The 13,753-nt window shown below is 37.5% G+C and overlaps 1 protein-coding gene and 1 long non-coding RNA gene across 2 annotated transcripts in view; one reads left to right on the top strand and one right to left on the bottom strand.

Annotated features, from left to right (window-relative positions):
- Positions 1-13,753, bottom strand: part of LOC138176022 (protein piccolo-like) — a 591,004-nt gene that overhangs the window by 327,472 nt on the left and 249,779 nt on the right. The window contains exon 4 of the mRNA XM_069106747.1: positions 1,136-1,732. Coding sequence (XP_068962848.1) covers positions 1,136-1,732 — 597 coding nt within the window. The remainder of the gene's footprint in view (positions 1-1,135; positions 1,733-13,753) is intronic.
- The window catches only part of LOC138176023 (uncharacterized), a 61,663-nt gene that overhangs the window by 14,158 nt on the left and 33,752 nt on the right, over positions 1-13,753 (top strand). The window lies entirely within an intron of this gene.

Below are 13,753 nucleotides of genomic sequence, written 5' to 3'. Positions count from 1 at the left end.
ATGTGTGGAAAAGTGTGTTCAGTTCTGGAAACCACACATTTTAGGAAGAATATTGATAAGTGAGAAAGTTAATTGTGGAATTACATAATTCCAGAAGAATCTTAGAATTTTAGAGTTGGAATAGACCTGGTGAACCAAACTGAGGGTCATTCTGTCTATTCCAACCTATACTGGAGGAAGAATTCTCTCTAGAATAAGCCTAACATGTTTATTCAGTCTTTACTTGAAAACCTCCATTAAGTAGAAACTCTTTCCCTCTTGAAACAGTCCATTTGAATTCTGGATAGGTCAATGATTAGGAAGCTTCTTCCTTATATCAAGTCAAAATCTGAGTCTTTACAACTTCTTTTTGATAATAACTTGTCCTACGGAGCTCCAAAAAAAAAAAAAAAGCCTAAACCATTTTGCACATGGATGGTGAATTGAATCCTTATCCATTTACCAAATTCTAAAACTTGAAGATAACTCTCATGTTTCTTTTAAGTCTTCTTTCAGTAAAAATCTTTGCTTTGAACTAATTGTGTCAGCTGGTTTATTATTAAAAGGGAATGAGTAGCCAGAGATTCATGAGCCACAATTTTAGGAGTGTATGTTCATAAAGTACTCTTGAACCCAAGGTAGTCATTTTCTTGGGGAACTTAACCTGTGAGTTCAAATTAGTATTAACCTGAAGAAGTTAACTCTTTATGTGTGTACACACACATACACACTCTCACATACATATATACATACACATATATACACACACATTCAAGTTGGTGTTAACTTGAAAAACTTTGAAGAACTCTGTGTGTGTGTTTATGCCTCTGATGATTTCACAAAGAAAAGTTAACTAGCTAATTTTAGCCTTAATTTTATTAAGTGTGGACTAACTGGTTGATATAATTATAAAAATCAAAACAAATGGAAATAAAACTATTTTGGGTGTTCCTGAATTTTCCAGATTTTTTTCCAATTTGGTTGAAGACACACATCCAAATTAACTGAAAATTGCATTACCTTCCTTTACACTTTGAATGTGTAGATGTCTCTAAAATAGAATTTATGTGTTTTAGTTAAGAATTAACTACATACACACAAACTCTGTGTGAACAGCTACAAAAACAACAATAATAACAACAAATAATCCACTTACTGATTTCTCTTTCACTGTTTCCACCTGATCAGGTTTCACTAATGGTGTTGTCTGTGGCATGGCATCTTTTTTCTGGGTCTTCTCCTCTTCCCTGGACAGACTCTGGGGAATTCCAGGTGCTGAATCGTCTGTCTTGGTCTCAGCTTGTTTTTCCACGTGTACCTCCTTAGGAGCTACCTGGTCTAAGGGTTTCTCTTTAGCAGCTGGCATTTCAGGTTCCATTATCTCTTGCAACTGTCCCTCTTTGGGCTTCTTTTCCAAATCATCAGGGGCTACAATCTTGTCCTTCAATTTACTTTCCTCAGGCTTTTCATCTGTGCTTATCAATGGGGGCTTCTTTTCAAGTGAAGGTATTTCTTTTACTTTTTCATCTTCTTTTTGTGCTTCTTTCTTTTTTTCTGTTACTTGGACAGGCATTGAGGATGTTTGGGGGGATATTTGCTCTGTCACAGGAGGCTGACTCTGAGGCATGGCTGATGGCTTTAGTTTGATCTCTGAAGAAAGAGGTGGGACTGAAGGTGGAATTTTGCCCATATCCCCAAGTTGTCCTGATATTGCTCTCTGGGTCTGGCAGTTTAAGCATAGCCATTCTTGAACCTAAAAAAAAAGAATACAAAATTGAATAGGTTGAGCATATAAAATTATAGCATAATGAAGCCATAAATGAATAATAAACACTTATCAGTACACATTTTTTTCCTCCCCTTTATGGTGGATGGAGGAAGCCATCTTCTCAGCAAATGGGACACTGGTATTTGAAAAGCTGGCAACAATGAAGAGATTTTGAAATCTTAGAAGCATGTTTTATATTTTGGACATAACTCTTCTTATTTGAAAGCTGTGAACAATTTAATAGGGTTTTATATAGAAACCTAATACACAGCTACTATGTCTCCTCTGGGCAGACTCTGGAGCAGACTCTCTCTGGGCAGACTCTACTAATGAACTGGTGAACTCCTATTAGAAGGATCTGTGAATGTGGCTCTCATTGGGTTTTTCTCTTTTTTTCAAAGAGGTATTTTAAGTCACCTTTTATTAACATTTATTTTTTATGTCACCTATATTTCCTAAAGTATTCATCTTCCCTTCTACTCCCAGAGAGCAAACCCTTATAACGAATATTAAACAAGGAAAAAAGAAAAAAAAAGTGATTTTAATCTCTATACCATTTCAGCTTATAAAATAACTTTCATTGACTTCAGTGGAAATTAATTAATAAAATTTTTGACAATAGTAAGGAGAATTAGGTATATCCAGAGACAAAAATATAGTTTTTCATTTAAATACAATAATACTTTTTATGAAGATCAAGTTGTTTCCCAGGACTATTTTACTTTTTATGTATGTGTATGAAATGCCTATGTGTGCATTCAGGTTGTGTGTTGATATGTACACATATAAATACATATGCATACACACACAGCTGGGGAGTGTCAGAGACTGAACTCGAACTCAAGTGCCTTTGACTTCAGAGCTGGCACTCTATCCACTGTGCCACCTAGGTGCCCCATAATACACATACACATTTGTGTATATATGTGTGTATATACATACATTTGTATACACACATACACACACGTACATACATACAAACAAACCTAGACAAATGTGTGTCTATATATGTCTCTATATATGCATATGCACATGTACACATACATATATAAATACATACACTAGATACATAATACATATACCTATATCTATATCTATATATGAATGCATATGTATATGTCTTACATATATCTGTATGATGCTGGGTGACACAGTGGTTAGAGTTCTGTCTCTAAAGTCAAGAGGACCTGAGTTCAAATGTGGCCTCAGACACTTACTGTGTGACTCTGGGCAAGTCACTTAACTGCGTTTGCCTCAATTTCATCACCTGTAAAATGAGCTAGAGAACAAAAATGGCAAACTTCTCTAGAATCTTTGTCAACAAATCCCCAAAAGGGGTCACAAAAAGTCATACATGACTGAAACAACTGAATGACAACAAATATATGTATGCAAACTATAGACGACATTTAAACATAAAGCCATGTGAACAATATATTTAATACACACAAGAATATTTAAAGTGATAACTATAATACACAAGCAGCATGGCTTAGTAGGCAGAGAGCTGGGTTTAAGGTCAGGAAGACCAATGTTCAAGCACTGCTTCTGAAACATGTCTGCACCACCCTGCCCAATTCACTTAGTTGCTCACTGTTCTAGGTAACTCTTTAAGACCATATGTTAAAGAGAAGGTACTGACCAGTTGTGGTAGAGAGTTTCCTAATTTGGGAGTTTCCTATCCCAATGAATAGGGATAGGTGCAGTCTCTATGCTAACTATAATATATAGACACAAACACATTCAGTGAATCAGTCAGTTGACATGTTTTAAGGGCTGATTATATGCCAGGCACTGTAGTAAGGACTGGAATACAAATATAAACTATATATAAAATAAATACAGGGTGTCCCAAAAATCTATGTGCAATTTTAAGCTTTAACAGATTAATGCATATGTGTTTGATATACATAAATATACCTAATGAAATAAGGAATTTAAAATATGTTAGACTTTGTAATTTTTTAAATGTTAGAAAAATGATGGTTACCATTAACAATTAATCATCAAGTATTTATTAAGACCTCTGATGTCACAATAACAATACTGATAATTAGTAACAGCTTACCTTATACAACACTGACATCTACAAGCACATTACATACGTTGCCTCCTTTAATCCTCATAACCCTGAGTGGTAGGAGCTATTAACTACCCCTATTTTCAGAAAATGAAACTGAGTTTCACAGAAATTAAAGGAGTTGCCCAAAGTCATACAACGCGAAATCAATTAACTAGCATTATGAAGCACTATGTTGTAGGTATTTTGCTAGGCACTGAGGGTACAAAGACAGAAATTAAACAGTCTCATCCTCAAGGGGGGAATATCACAAACAAGCATAATTTTTAAAAAGTAAGTTAAAGTAATTTAGTGATAAGAATTAGTAGCTGGGACGTCAGGAAATATTTCATATACTTGCGCCTAAGTTTTGAAAGGAATGGCAGTTTAAGAGGCACACATGACAAAAGAGGGATTCAAGGTATGACTGACCTCAGCCAAGACATGGAGGTGAGAGATGGGATTTCACATATAAACATTGTCAAGTGGGATAGTTCGGCAAGATGGAGACAAAGTATACATACTGAGCTTGGAAAGGTGGGTCAGACTGTGGATGAAGAGCTTTGAATGTCAAATAGGAGGATGATCTATTTATTCTAGAAACAGTAGAGTACCACTGGACTTTCTGAGCAACAGACAGAGGCAGAAATCCCTCTCTCTCTCTCTCTCTCTCTCTCTCTCTCTCCTCTCTCTCTCCCTCTCTCCCTCTCCCTCTCTCTCTCTCTCTCTCCTTCTCTCTCTCTCTCACTCAAAATATTCAGTTTTTCTCAACTCAGGTGTATGTTGAAGCCAACTCAAACTGAAAAGCAGGTAGTTAATTTTTTCATTGTGAAAATTTACACCTTGGAATTAGGCAAACATTTCATATTAAGGCTAGATTTATTGTTTCATTGATTAACTAGTCTTAAGAAAGTGATGTGAAAAATGTTAATAATGCATATTAAACTTAAAAGTGTGTCCTACATATATCCATTCCCCACCATCCACCCATCTCCCATCTCCCACCTACAGCCAGTTGTTAAATATTTACCAATATACCCCTACCTCAAGTTCACTATAATATATACTGTAAGAAGTACTATGTGTAAGGATCTTTTTGGTGAACTCAGTTAATGACATATCTGTATTGTATGGTCTCTATCAAGAAAATTATTTCAAAATTAGAAAATTATTCCAAAAATTTTAAGTATATTCACCCCAATTCAATATACACATATTAAGCCAGTCTTATCTGAGCCATTCAGTTCAGCATTTCTTAAGCATCCACTCTATCTGTGGGACTGTGCTAGACACCAAGAATACAAATTCAATGCAATCAGACAAGTATTGAATACTTATTATGTGTAAGGTATTGTATGCCAAGACCTGTGGATCAAGACAAAATTAAAAACAGTCCCTAGGAATAAAAAATACATCTTATTAGAAAAAAAAATGTACTTGTCCTCCAGGAGTTTATAATATATTAATGGAGAAGAGAGGTGAAAAACAAAACAAAATATTGCACAATTTAGCATATTTTTAACTGGATAGGAGAGGTCAAAAGGATACTAATAAGTACAAGAAGAAGTGGTCATTTCTATTTGGGGGAAAGAGGAGAATGAGGAAGACTTCAAAGAGGACCTGATGACATCTGAACTGGGCTTTGAAGGAAGAGAAATATATTTTTAAAATTTTTTTCTAATAGAAACAGAAATATATAGTAACCTACCCTGGGTACACACAAATTCATAATTTTAAAAAGGGCAGGATGAAATTAGAGGAAAAAAGCTATTTCTTTAGTTTGTCTAGAACAGTGATTATAGGAAGGATGGAAGAAGGAAACAATCACTTACTAAATGCATAGTATATACCTAGATCTGTGCTAAATGCCCTAGAAATATCTCACTTGATCTTTACAACAACCACAGGAGGACTTTGAGCAAGGTAACACCCATTCAGTGAATAAGCCACTGAAAGCCTTGAGTAAAGTGATGGCTCCCTTAATTTAAAAAAAATCAAACTGGGAGGGGAAGACCCTCAGGGTTGCTGGACAAAAGAAAAACAGAAACAGTTACTATTTAAATTCATCCAGGAAGGACCAAAATATAGCCATTAAGTGGTACTTGGGCAGGGACCTATTGTTGTCCAATCTATGAGCTCCAGAGTGAAATGGGTTTAAGGTTTGATCTTTGAGAAAAGAAAGGAGAGAGGGAGAAAGGGAGGGAGGGACTGGGCCATCTCTAGTAGTCCTGATGAATAACTGTTCACTGGACCCAGATGGCTCTGGAGGAAAAAGTGAGTCTGATGTCCTTGCACAGCCCTCCCTCACTCAAATCAAAGTCAACTACAACTCATGTCATCATTTCCCTGAGGTGATGGTCCTCTTCAAAAACAAAGGACAAACAACAGCTGAAGACACCAAAGGTAATAGAGGTAACATGAGTTGTCCAGAGTCCCACAGCTATTAAGTACCTAAGGTTGGATACAAGCAAAGGCTTTCCTCACTCCAAGTCCACTGTTCCATCCACTGTGCCTCCTAGAAGTTTCTAGGAAAGGAGAATTGAAAACTTTTTTTTTTCATGTTTGTACCCCAAGTGCCTTATTAATGAAATATAATTTGTCCCTTTCTTTGTCATCCCAGAGCTTGGCACAATGCCTATTAAATAGTAAAGCATTTAATAAATGCTTGCTGCCTGGCTGGAGACAGGTTGTGCAGGGTCTTGAATGTCAGGTTGAATTATTATTTTATTTAGTAGATTCTTGAGAAGCCACTGATGGCTTTGGAGCAGGGAAGTGGTGGAAATATCTATGTGTTTAGGAACATGACTTTGGCAGTTATATGAAGGGAGGGTCAGAATATAGCAAGCACATTTTTTTTCTATACTTCCACTAGTGACTGCAGTGTCAAATGCTAGTGCCAGAACATTACTATCTCTAGGTTTTCTGTAGGTTTCTTTATTCAAGTGTTTTCTGATGAATTGACTCCGGTAATTCCTTAAGTATTTATCATAGGACAAATGACCATGCCAAGTTAGGTTAAATAAGTTGCAGCTGATAACTATACTTCCCATTATCCCTTTTTTGTCAAGGTATTATTTTAAATGTCAGGACCATTGTAATAATTTTCTATAAAGATTGATTTCATTTGCAAGGAGCTTAAAAGAGTCACAATTTTTAATCTACTTTCAAATCCTTATTGTGAATTATTTGGGGATTATGCTAAGAGTTAGTAATATAAAAACAAGTCTCCCCCTGTCAAGGGAGAAAAGGGTCTTACAGGAGGGGGACAATAAGTATATAAGGGGCAGGATGGCCCCGTAGAACAAATGTTAATTTTGGAATTAGAGTACTTGTGTTTGAATCCTTGCTCTGTTAACTTATACCTATATGACTTTAAGCAAGTGACCTTGGACACATCACCCCTATAGACCATAGTTTGCTCATCTGTAGAATTAAGAGGTTGGACCAGGCAATTTATAAGGTCTCTTCCAACTATAAATCTATAAACCTACAATCCTAAGAGAATAAAAATATAAAGTATATCTGCAGTTGAAGGAAAGAGAAGCTGGAAAAGTAAGGAAAATCATGATGTAGGAGGAAGAATTTTGGTGGTAACATGAAAGGTCAAGGGAGTTCAAGGTGCAGAAGTAAAAATGGAGAATATTCCATGGATGATAGGAAGTCATTACAAAGGTACAGACTTGGGAGATGGGCAGTCATACAAATAAACACAAATAGACCAGTTTTATATGAACATGGAGTGGATATGGGAGACTTCAAGAGGAAGTGGAGATAACAGGAAGTCAAGAAGTTTCTTGGGTGGGGCACTGCTATTGTCAGACATATGCATTAGGAGGACCAATATGTTAACTGCGTGAAGGGTGAACTGTAATTGTGAGTACCATGAAAGAGGTCAATTAAGAAGCTCTACCACTAGAATCTAGATCTACATAACTTGATAATTTATGGGTAGAGACAGAAAGGAATGAGAATGATGAGTCTAGGATGACTGGGAGGTCATGATGGTGCCCTCAATAGAAATATAGAAGTTAGGGAAAGTAGTGGGATTGGGAGAAAAGCTAACTAGTTGTGGACAAGTTGAGTTTGAGATGCCTACAGGACATCTAGGTGGATATGAACAGAAGACAGGTGATGATATGTGACTTTATAGAGTTGAAATTCTTATATGAAGATTTATGATTCATCTGATATGAAGATAATTGAACAGATTCAAACTAAGGAGGTCCCCAAAATGGATAGTCTGAGAAATGGGGAAAATGGCCAATTGGAGGAGAGACAAAGATGATGATCCAGAAAAGAATATTGAGGAGACGTGACAGCATAGTGTCTTGAAAATCCAGAGAGAGAGACTATCCAGGAAGGCAGATGTGGGGTGTAGTTAGTGTCAAGCACTGGAGAGAGGTCAAGAAAGATGAGATCTAAGACAAGGTCATTGGCTTTAGCAATTGAGAGATGACTGATAAATTTGGAAATAGTCTTTTCAGTCTAGTGATGGGAGTCATAAGCCAGATTGCAAGGTGCTGAAGAGTGGTGGGGAAACCAAAGCAGAGTCTAAATGACCTTTCCTAGCAGTCTAGCTGTGAAAAGGAAGGGAGCTCTATAGGGCAATGGCTTGAGTAGGATGGCATGGTGAAGGGAGGTTTTGCTTTTTTTTTTTAAGAATGGGGAGATCTGGACATGTTTGTACACAGCAGGGAAAGAGTTCATGAATCTGCATGTCTCGGCTCTACTTAAGTCTTTTGGAAACTTGAAGAAAGTATCTTAGTTCTTCTGATTCTATTCTGCCATTAATCAGCAAGAAGAATTAATATTTGCTGACCTAAAAAAAGTTTAGTTAGGATTGATTACTAGCCTTACTAAGGCATTCTGAAGACTAAAGCATTGTTCTTAAATGTTAAGTACTGTGGGCTCATTTGTATTTTTGAATGTATTTTGAAGCAATTTTCTGAAGCAATTAGTTATTCTTAATTTCATTTCCAGGTAACTTTAATATGAAGTGTGGCTATGTGACTGTGTGTCTTTGTATATATATATATAGCCAGAGGGAAGAAAATAATTCAATTCCATATGTCAAATACTAAAAGCCTTAATCTTGGTACTGAGCACTCCCCTGTGGGTCAGATTCAATAACACATATAGAAAATCAATCCTCCTAATCTGTCTAGTGCTTTCAGTCACCATAGCTTGGCCTAGTCACTGCATGTACAATTTTTATTCAAAGCTTGTATTCTTTTGCAAACCAGAATAAAAGAAGCAATAATTTTAACGCAGTGAAATTTTATTACCCAAGTTCTAAAGATCCAAACATAACTTTGCATTAAACATTCCAAAAAGGACATATTTTGGTCTAAAACTACAAGAGGTAAACAGAAACTTGTCTTTTTTTTTTTACAGAAGTCAATCTTCTATCAGCTGAAATAATTTATCCATTAGAAAATGTCAGATTTTACTGAACATTTAGCGACTGCATATTATCAGTCAATGCTAGTCAAATTATATTTCACTAGTAAAATATGTTATTTGAATAAAATTTTCTACTTAAAGGGAGCCACCTAGCCTCCCCTAAGATGGATTTCTATATGCCAGTGCATATATATCTTATTTTCCAGTTGCATGTAAAGAATATTTTTTAAAACATTTTTTTTTGAAACTTTTATTTCCAATTTTTTTTCCTTCTTCCCTCCTCACCCACCCCCACTGGAAAGATAAGCAATTCAATATATCTTGTACATGTGTAGTTACCCAAATCATTTCCATAGTAGTTATATTGTGAAAGACTAACTATATTTCCCTCCATCCTATCCTATGCCACCCCCACTTATTCTATTTTCTCCTTAGACCAAATCCCTTTTCAAAAATGTTTGCTTCTAACTACCCTCTCTCCTCTCCCCCAATCTGCCCTCCCTTCTATCATCTTCCCTCTTATCTCCTGCCCCCTATTTTCTTGTACGGTAAGATACCCAATTGAGTGTGTATGTCATTCCTTCCTTAAGCCAAAATCTATGAGAATCAGGTTGTCCCATTCCCTTTCATCTTTCTGCTCTTCTGTTCCACTGTAAAAGCTTTCTCTTGCTTCTTTTATATGAGATAACTTACCCAAATCTCTCTCTCCTTTTCTCCTTCTCCCAATAAATTTCTCTCACCTCTTAATTTTATTTTTTAGATATCATCCTTTAATATTCAACTCATCCTGTACCCTCTTTACATGTATACATGAAAATAAATATGCCCACACTCACATATATATTTATATATACATACACCCTCCTCCTATACATATATATGTATGTATACATATATAAACATATATATTCCCTTCAACTATCCTCATACTGAGAAAAGTCTTCTGAGTTACAGTGATCATTTTTCCATGTAGGAATGTAAGTAGTTCAACTTTAATAAGTTCCTTATGATTTCTTTTTTCCTTTTTACCTTCTCATGCTTCTCTTGCTTCTTGTATCTGAAAGTCAAATTTTCTGTACAGCTCTGGTTTTTTCATCAAGAATGCTTGAAAATCCTCTATTTCATTGAATACCCATACTTTCCCCTGTAGCATTATACTCAGTTTTGCTGGGTAGGTGATTCTTGCTTTTAATCCTAGCTCCTTTGGCCTCTAGAATATCATATTCCAAGTGTTTGATCCCTTAATGGAAAAGCTGCTAGGTCTTGTGTTATCCTGATTGTGTTTCCACAATACGAAAATTGTTTCTTGATGACTGCTTGGAGTATTTTCTCCTGGACCTGGGAATTTTGGAATTTGGCTATATATTCCTAGGAGTTTTCCTTTTGGGATCTTTTTTCAGAAGGTGATGGGTGGATTCTTTCAACATCTGTTTTGCCCTCTGGTTCTAAATCATCAGGACAATTATCCTTGAGAATTTCTTGAAGGATGATTTCTAGGTTCTTTTTTTGATCATGGCTTTCAGGTAGTCCAATAATTTTTAAATTATCTCTCCTGGATATATTTGCCAGGTCAGTGGTTTTTCCAATGAGGTATTTCACAATGCCTCCTGTTTTTTTCATTTGTTTGGATCTGTTTTATAGTATCTTGATTTCTCATAAAGTCCTTAGCTTCCAATTGCTCCAGTATTATTTTGAAAGAGTTATTCTCTTCAGTGAGTTTTTGAAATTCCTTTTCCATCTGGCAAATTCAGCTCTTCAAGGCATTCTTCTCCTCACTGGCTTTTTGGGCCTCTTTTGCCATTTGCGATAGTTTATTTTTTAAGGTGTTATTTTCTTCACTGTATTTTGGGGTCTCCTTTAGCAGGCTATTGACTTACTTTTCACAATTTTCTTGAATCATTCTCATTTCTTTTCCAGATTTTTCCTCCACTTCTCTTACTTGATTTTCAAAATCCTTCTTGAGCTCCTCCATGGCCTGTAACTAATTCATATTTTATTTGGAGGCTTTTGATGCATGAGTTCTGACTTTGCTATCTTCCTCCTGCTCCATGCCTTGATCCTTTTTGTCCTGAAAAAAATGGGATCTATGATTTGATTACATTTCCTGGGCTGGCTCTTCTTGCCAGCCAATTATTTGACTTTTGAGCTCTCTGCCACAATAGAACTCTGCTTCCAGAATGGAGAGAGCTTTGTCCCAAATCACTGGGGTTTTTCACAGCTGCTGGAGCTATTAGTTTGGTGCCTTTTTTACAGCCCCCACAAACTCTGGCTTACTGGCCACACACCCCAGGACCAGCAGCCAAAACTGCATTCCAGATACAAGCAGGTTAAAGCAAGAGTGATTACCCTCTGGATGGTCACTTGGTCCGACTGCAATCTGCAAGCCAGGAGCTCCTGAGATAGCCATTCAAGGGTGGCTGCAAGGCCACTGTGCCTCTGTAGCTTCTTGCCCTGGGGGCAGGAGCTACACTGCAATCTCAGTCCCCTTGTTCCCAGAAAGTTCTACACAGATCTTTTACTTTCTTTTTGGCATTTATGGGTTGATAACTCTGGAAACCCCCATAGCCGCTGGTGATTCTCTCTTTTGAAGTCTGTTTTGGGTCAATGCTGGTTGGTGCCAGCCTGGGGCCAGCAAACACTCAGCTCATGTAGGGCTGCACTAAGCTAACAGCCTGGTGTGATAGATCCTTCCTGTTGGTCTGCCAGGCTTTTTTCAGTGGGAACTGTGTTTCTCTTTGTCTCTTTGTGGGTTCTGTAGCTCTAAAGTTTGTTTAGAGTCATTTTTTAAAATGTACTGGAGGCTCAGATTCTTTAAGAGTTTAGGAAATCCTGATTCCTAAAGAGTTTGGCCAATATGTTAGATTTTTAATGAATCTTGTTTTTTTTTTATTTTTGTTTGTTTATTTTGGCTGAAATTAAGTTTACCATGGAGTTCATATGACCAGATCCTTGCATCACCATTTCAGAGTCCCAGCACCCGTAAACCTCAACAGGTTCAGCAAACCACCAGTACTACAAGCATCCTCAGATCTTGGTGGAAGTGGCAGAGTCATGGTGGAGTAGAAACAGGACTTTTGCACAGCTCCTGTTTCCACCTCCTCCAATACATGTAAAAAATAACTCTAAAAAAACTTTGGAGCTATACAACCCACAAAATGGCACAGAGAAGCTAACCTTCCCCTGAAGACAGCCCAGAAGATTGTCAGGAAGTGGCCAGTGCAGCATGTTAGGAGCCGACCCCAGCCCCACACAAGCTGGAGGTTTTAGCCTCAGGGTGGCCACAACCAGCCACCAGTTGGAGGGACTTCAGATCACCAGTAGCTGTGGCGGTTTCTAGAATTATCAACCCATAGATGCTAAGGACAAAGTGAGAGTTCAGTGCAGTGTAGACTTTGGGACCTGGGAATTCAGGAGTGTGGTCCAGGCTTTGCCCCCCAGGGTTGAGAAGCAGCTGAGGAGTGGTGCCCTTGCAGCTATCACCAAGTGATGGCTCCAGAGCTCCTGACCTGCATATTGTAGGGGGAACAACCAACCAGTCTGAGGGGTAATCGTTCTTGCTTTAACCTGCTTGGATCTGGATCACTTTCTGGGGTGGAGGTGCTAGGGTGCCTGACCAGTGTGCCAGAGCATGTAGAAGCTTCTGAGAGGGCAGCCAACTAACAGCTCCAGCCACTGGGGAAACCCCAGTGATTGGGACAAACCTCCACCCTCTGGTAGCAGAGTTCTGCTGTGGAAAAAAGCTCAAAAGTCAAGTCAAGTAATTGAGTGGCAACATGAGCAAACAAGGGAAGCAAGGCAAGCACAGTGGTTTAACTTTGATTTCTTTTTTGGGGACAAAAAGGATCAGGGCATGGAACAGGAGGAAGACAGCAAAGTCAGAACTCATACACCAGACACTTCCACAAAAAAGAATAAGCTGCTTACAGGCCATAGAAGAGCTTAAGGAGGATTTTGAAAACCAAATAGGAGAAGTGGACGAAAAATTGGGAAGAAAAACGAGAATGATGCAGGAAAATTATGAAATGAGAGTCAACAACGTGACTGAAGAAACTAACAGCTTTAAAGTAGGCTAACTCAAATGACAAAAGAGGCTCAAAAAGGCAATGAGGAGAAGAATGCCTTAAAAAGACAAATTTGCCAGATGGAAAAAGAATCACAAAAGCTTACTGAAGAGAATCATTCCTTCACAATTAGATTGGAGCAAATGGAAACTAGTGACTCTAGGGGAAATCAAGATACTATTAAACAGATCCAAACAAATGAAAAAATAGAAGGCAATGTGAAATATCTCATTGGAAAAACCACTGACCTGGAAAATAGATCCAGGAGAGATAATTTAAAAATTATTGGACTACCTGAAAGCCATGATCAAAAAAAGAACCTAGAAATCATCCTTCAAGAAATTCTCAAGGATAATTGTCCCGATGATTTAGAACCAGAGGGCAAAACAGATGTTGAAAGAATCCACCCATCACCTCCCGAAAAAGATCCTAAAAGGAAACCTCCTAGGAATATTATAGCCAGGTGCCAGAGTTCCCAGATCA

This window comes from Petaurus breviceps, unplaced genomic scaffold (genome assembly GCF_028583685.1).
Source record: "Petaurus breviceps papuanus isolate PSGF00001 unplaced genomic scaffold, PetGlider_PUasm1.0 80, whole genome shotgun sequence".
Lineage (NCBI taxonomy): Eukaryota > Metazoa > Chordata > Mammalia > Diprotodontia > Petauridae > Petaurus > Petaurus breviceps.
The sequence above is the reverse complement of the archived record's forward strand: the minus strand, read 5'-3'. Positions and strand labels throughout refer to the sequence as shown.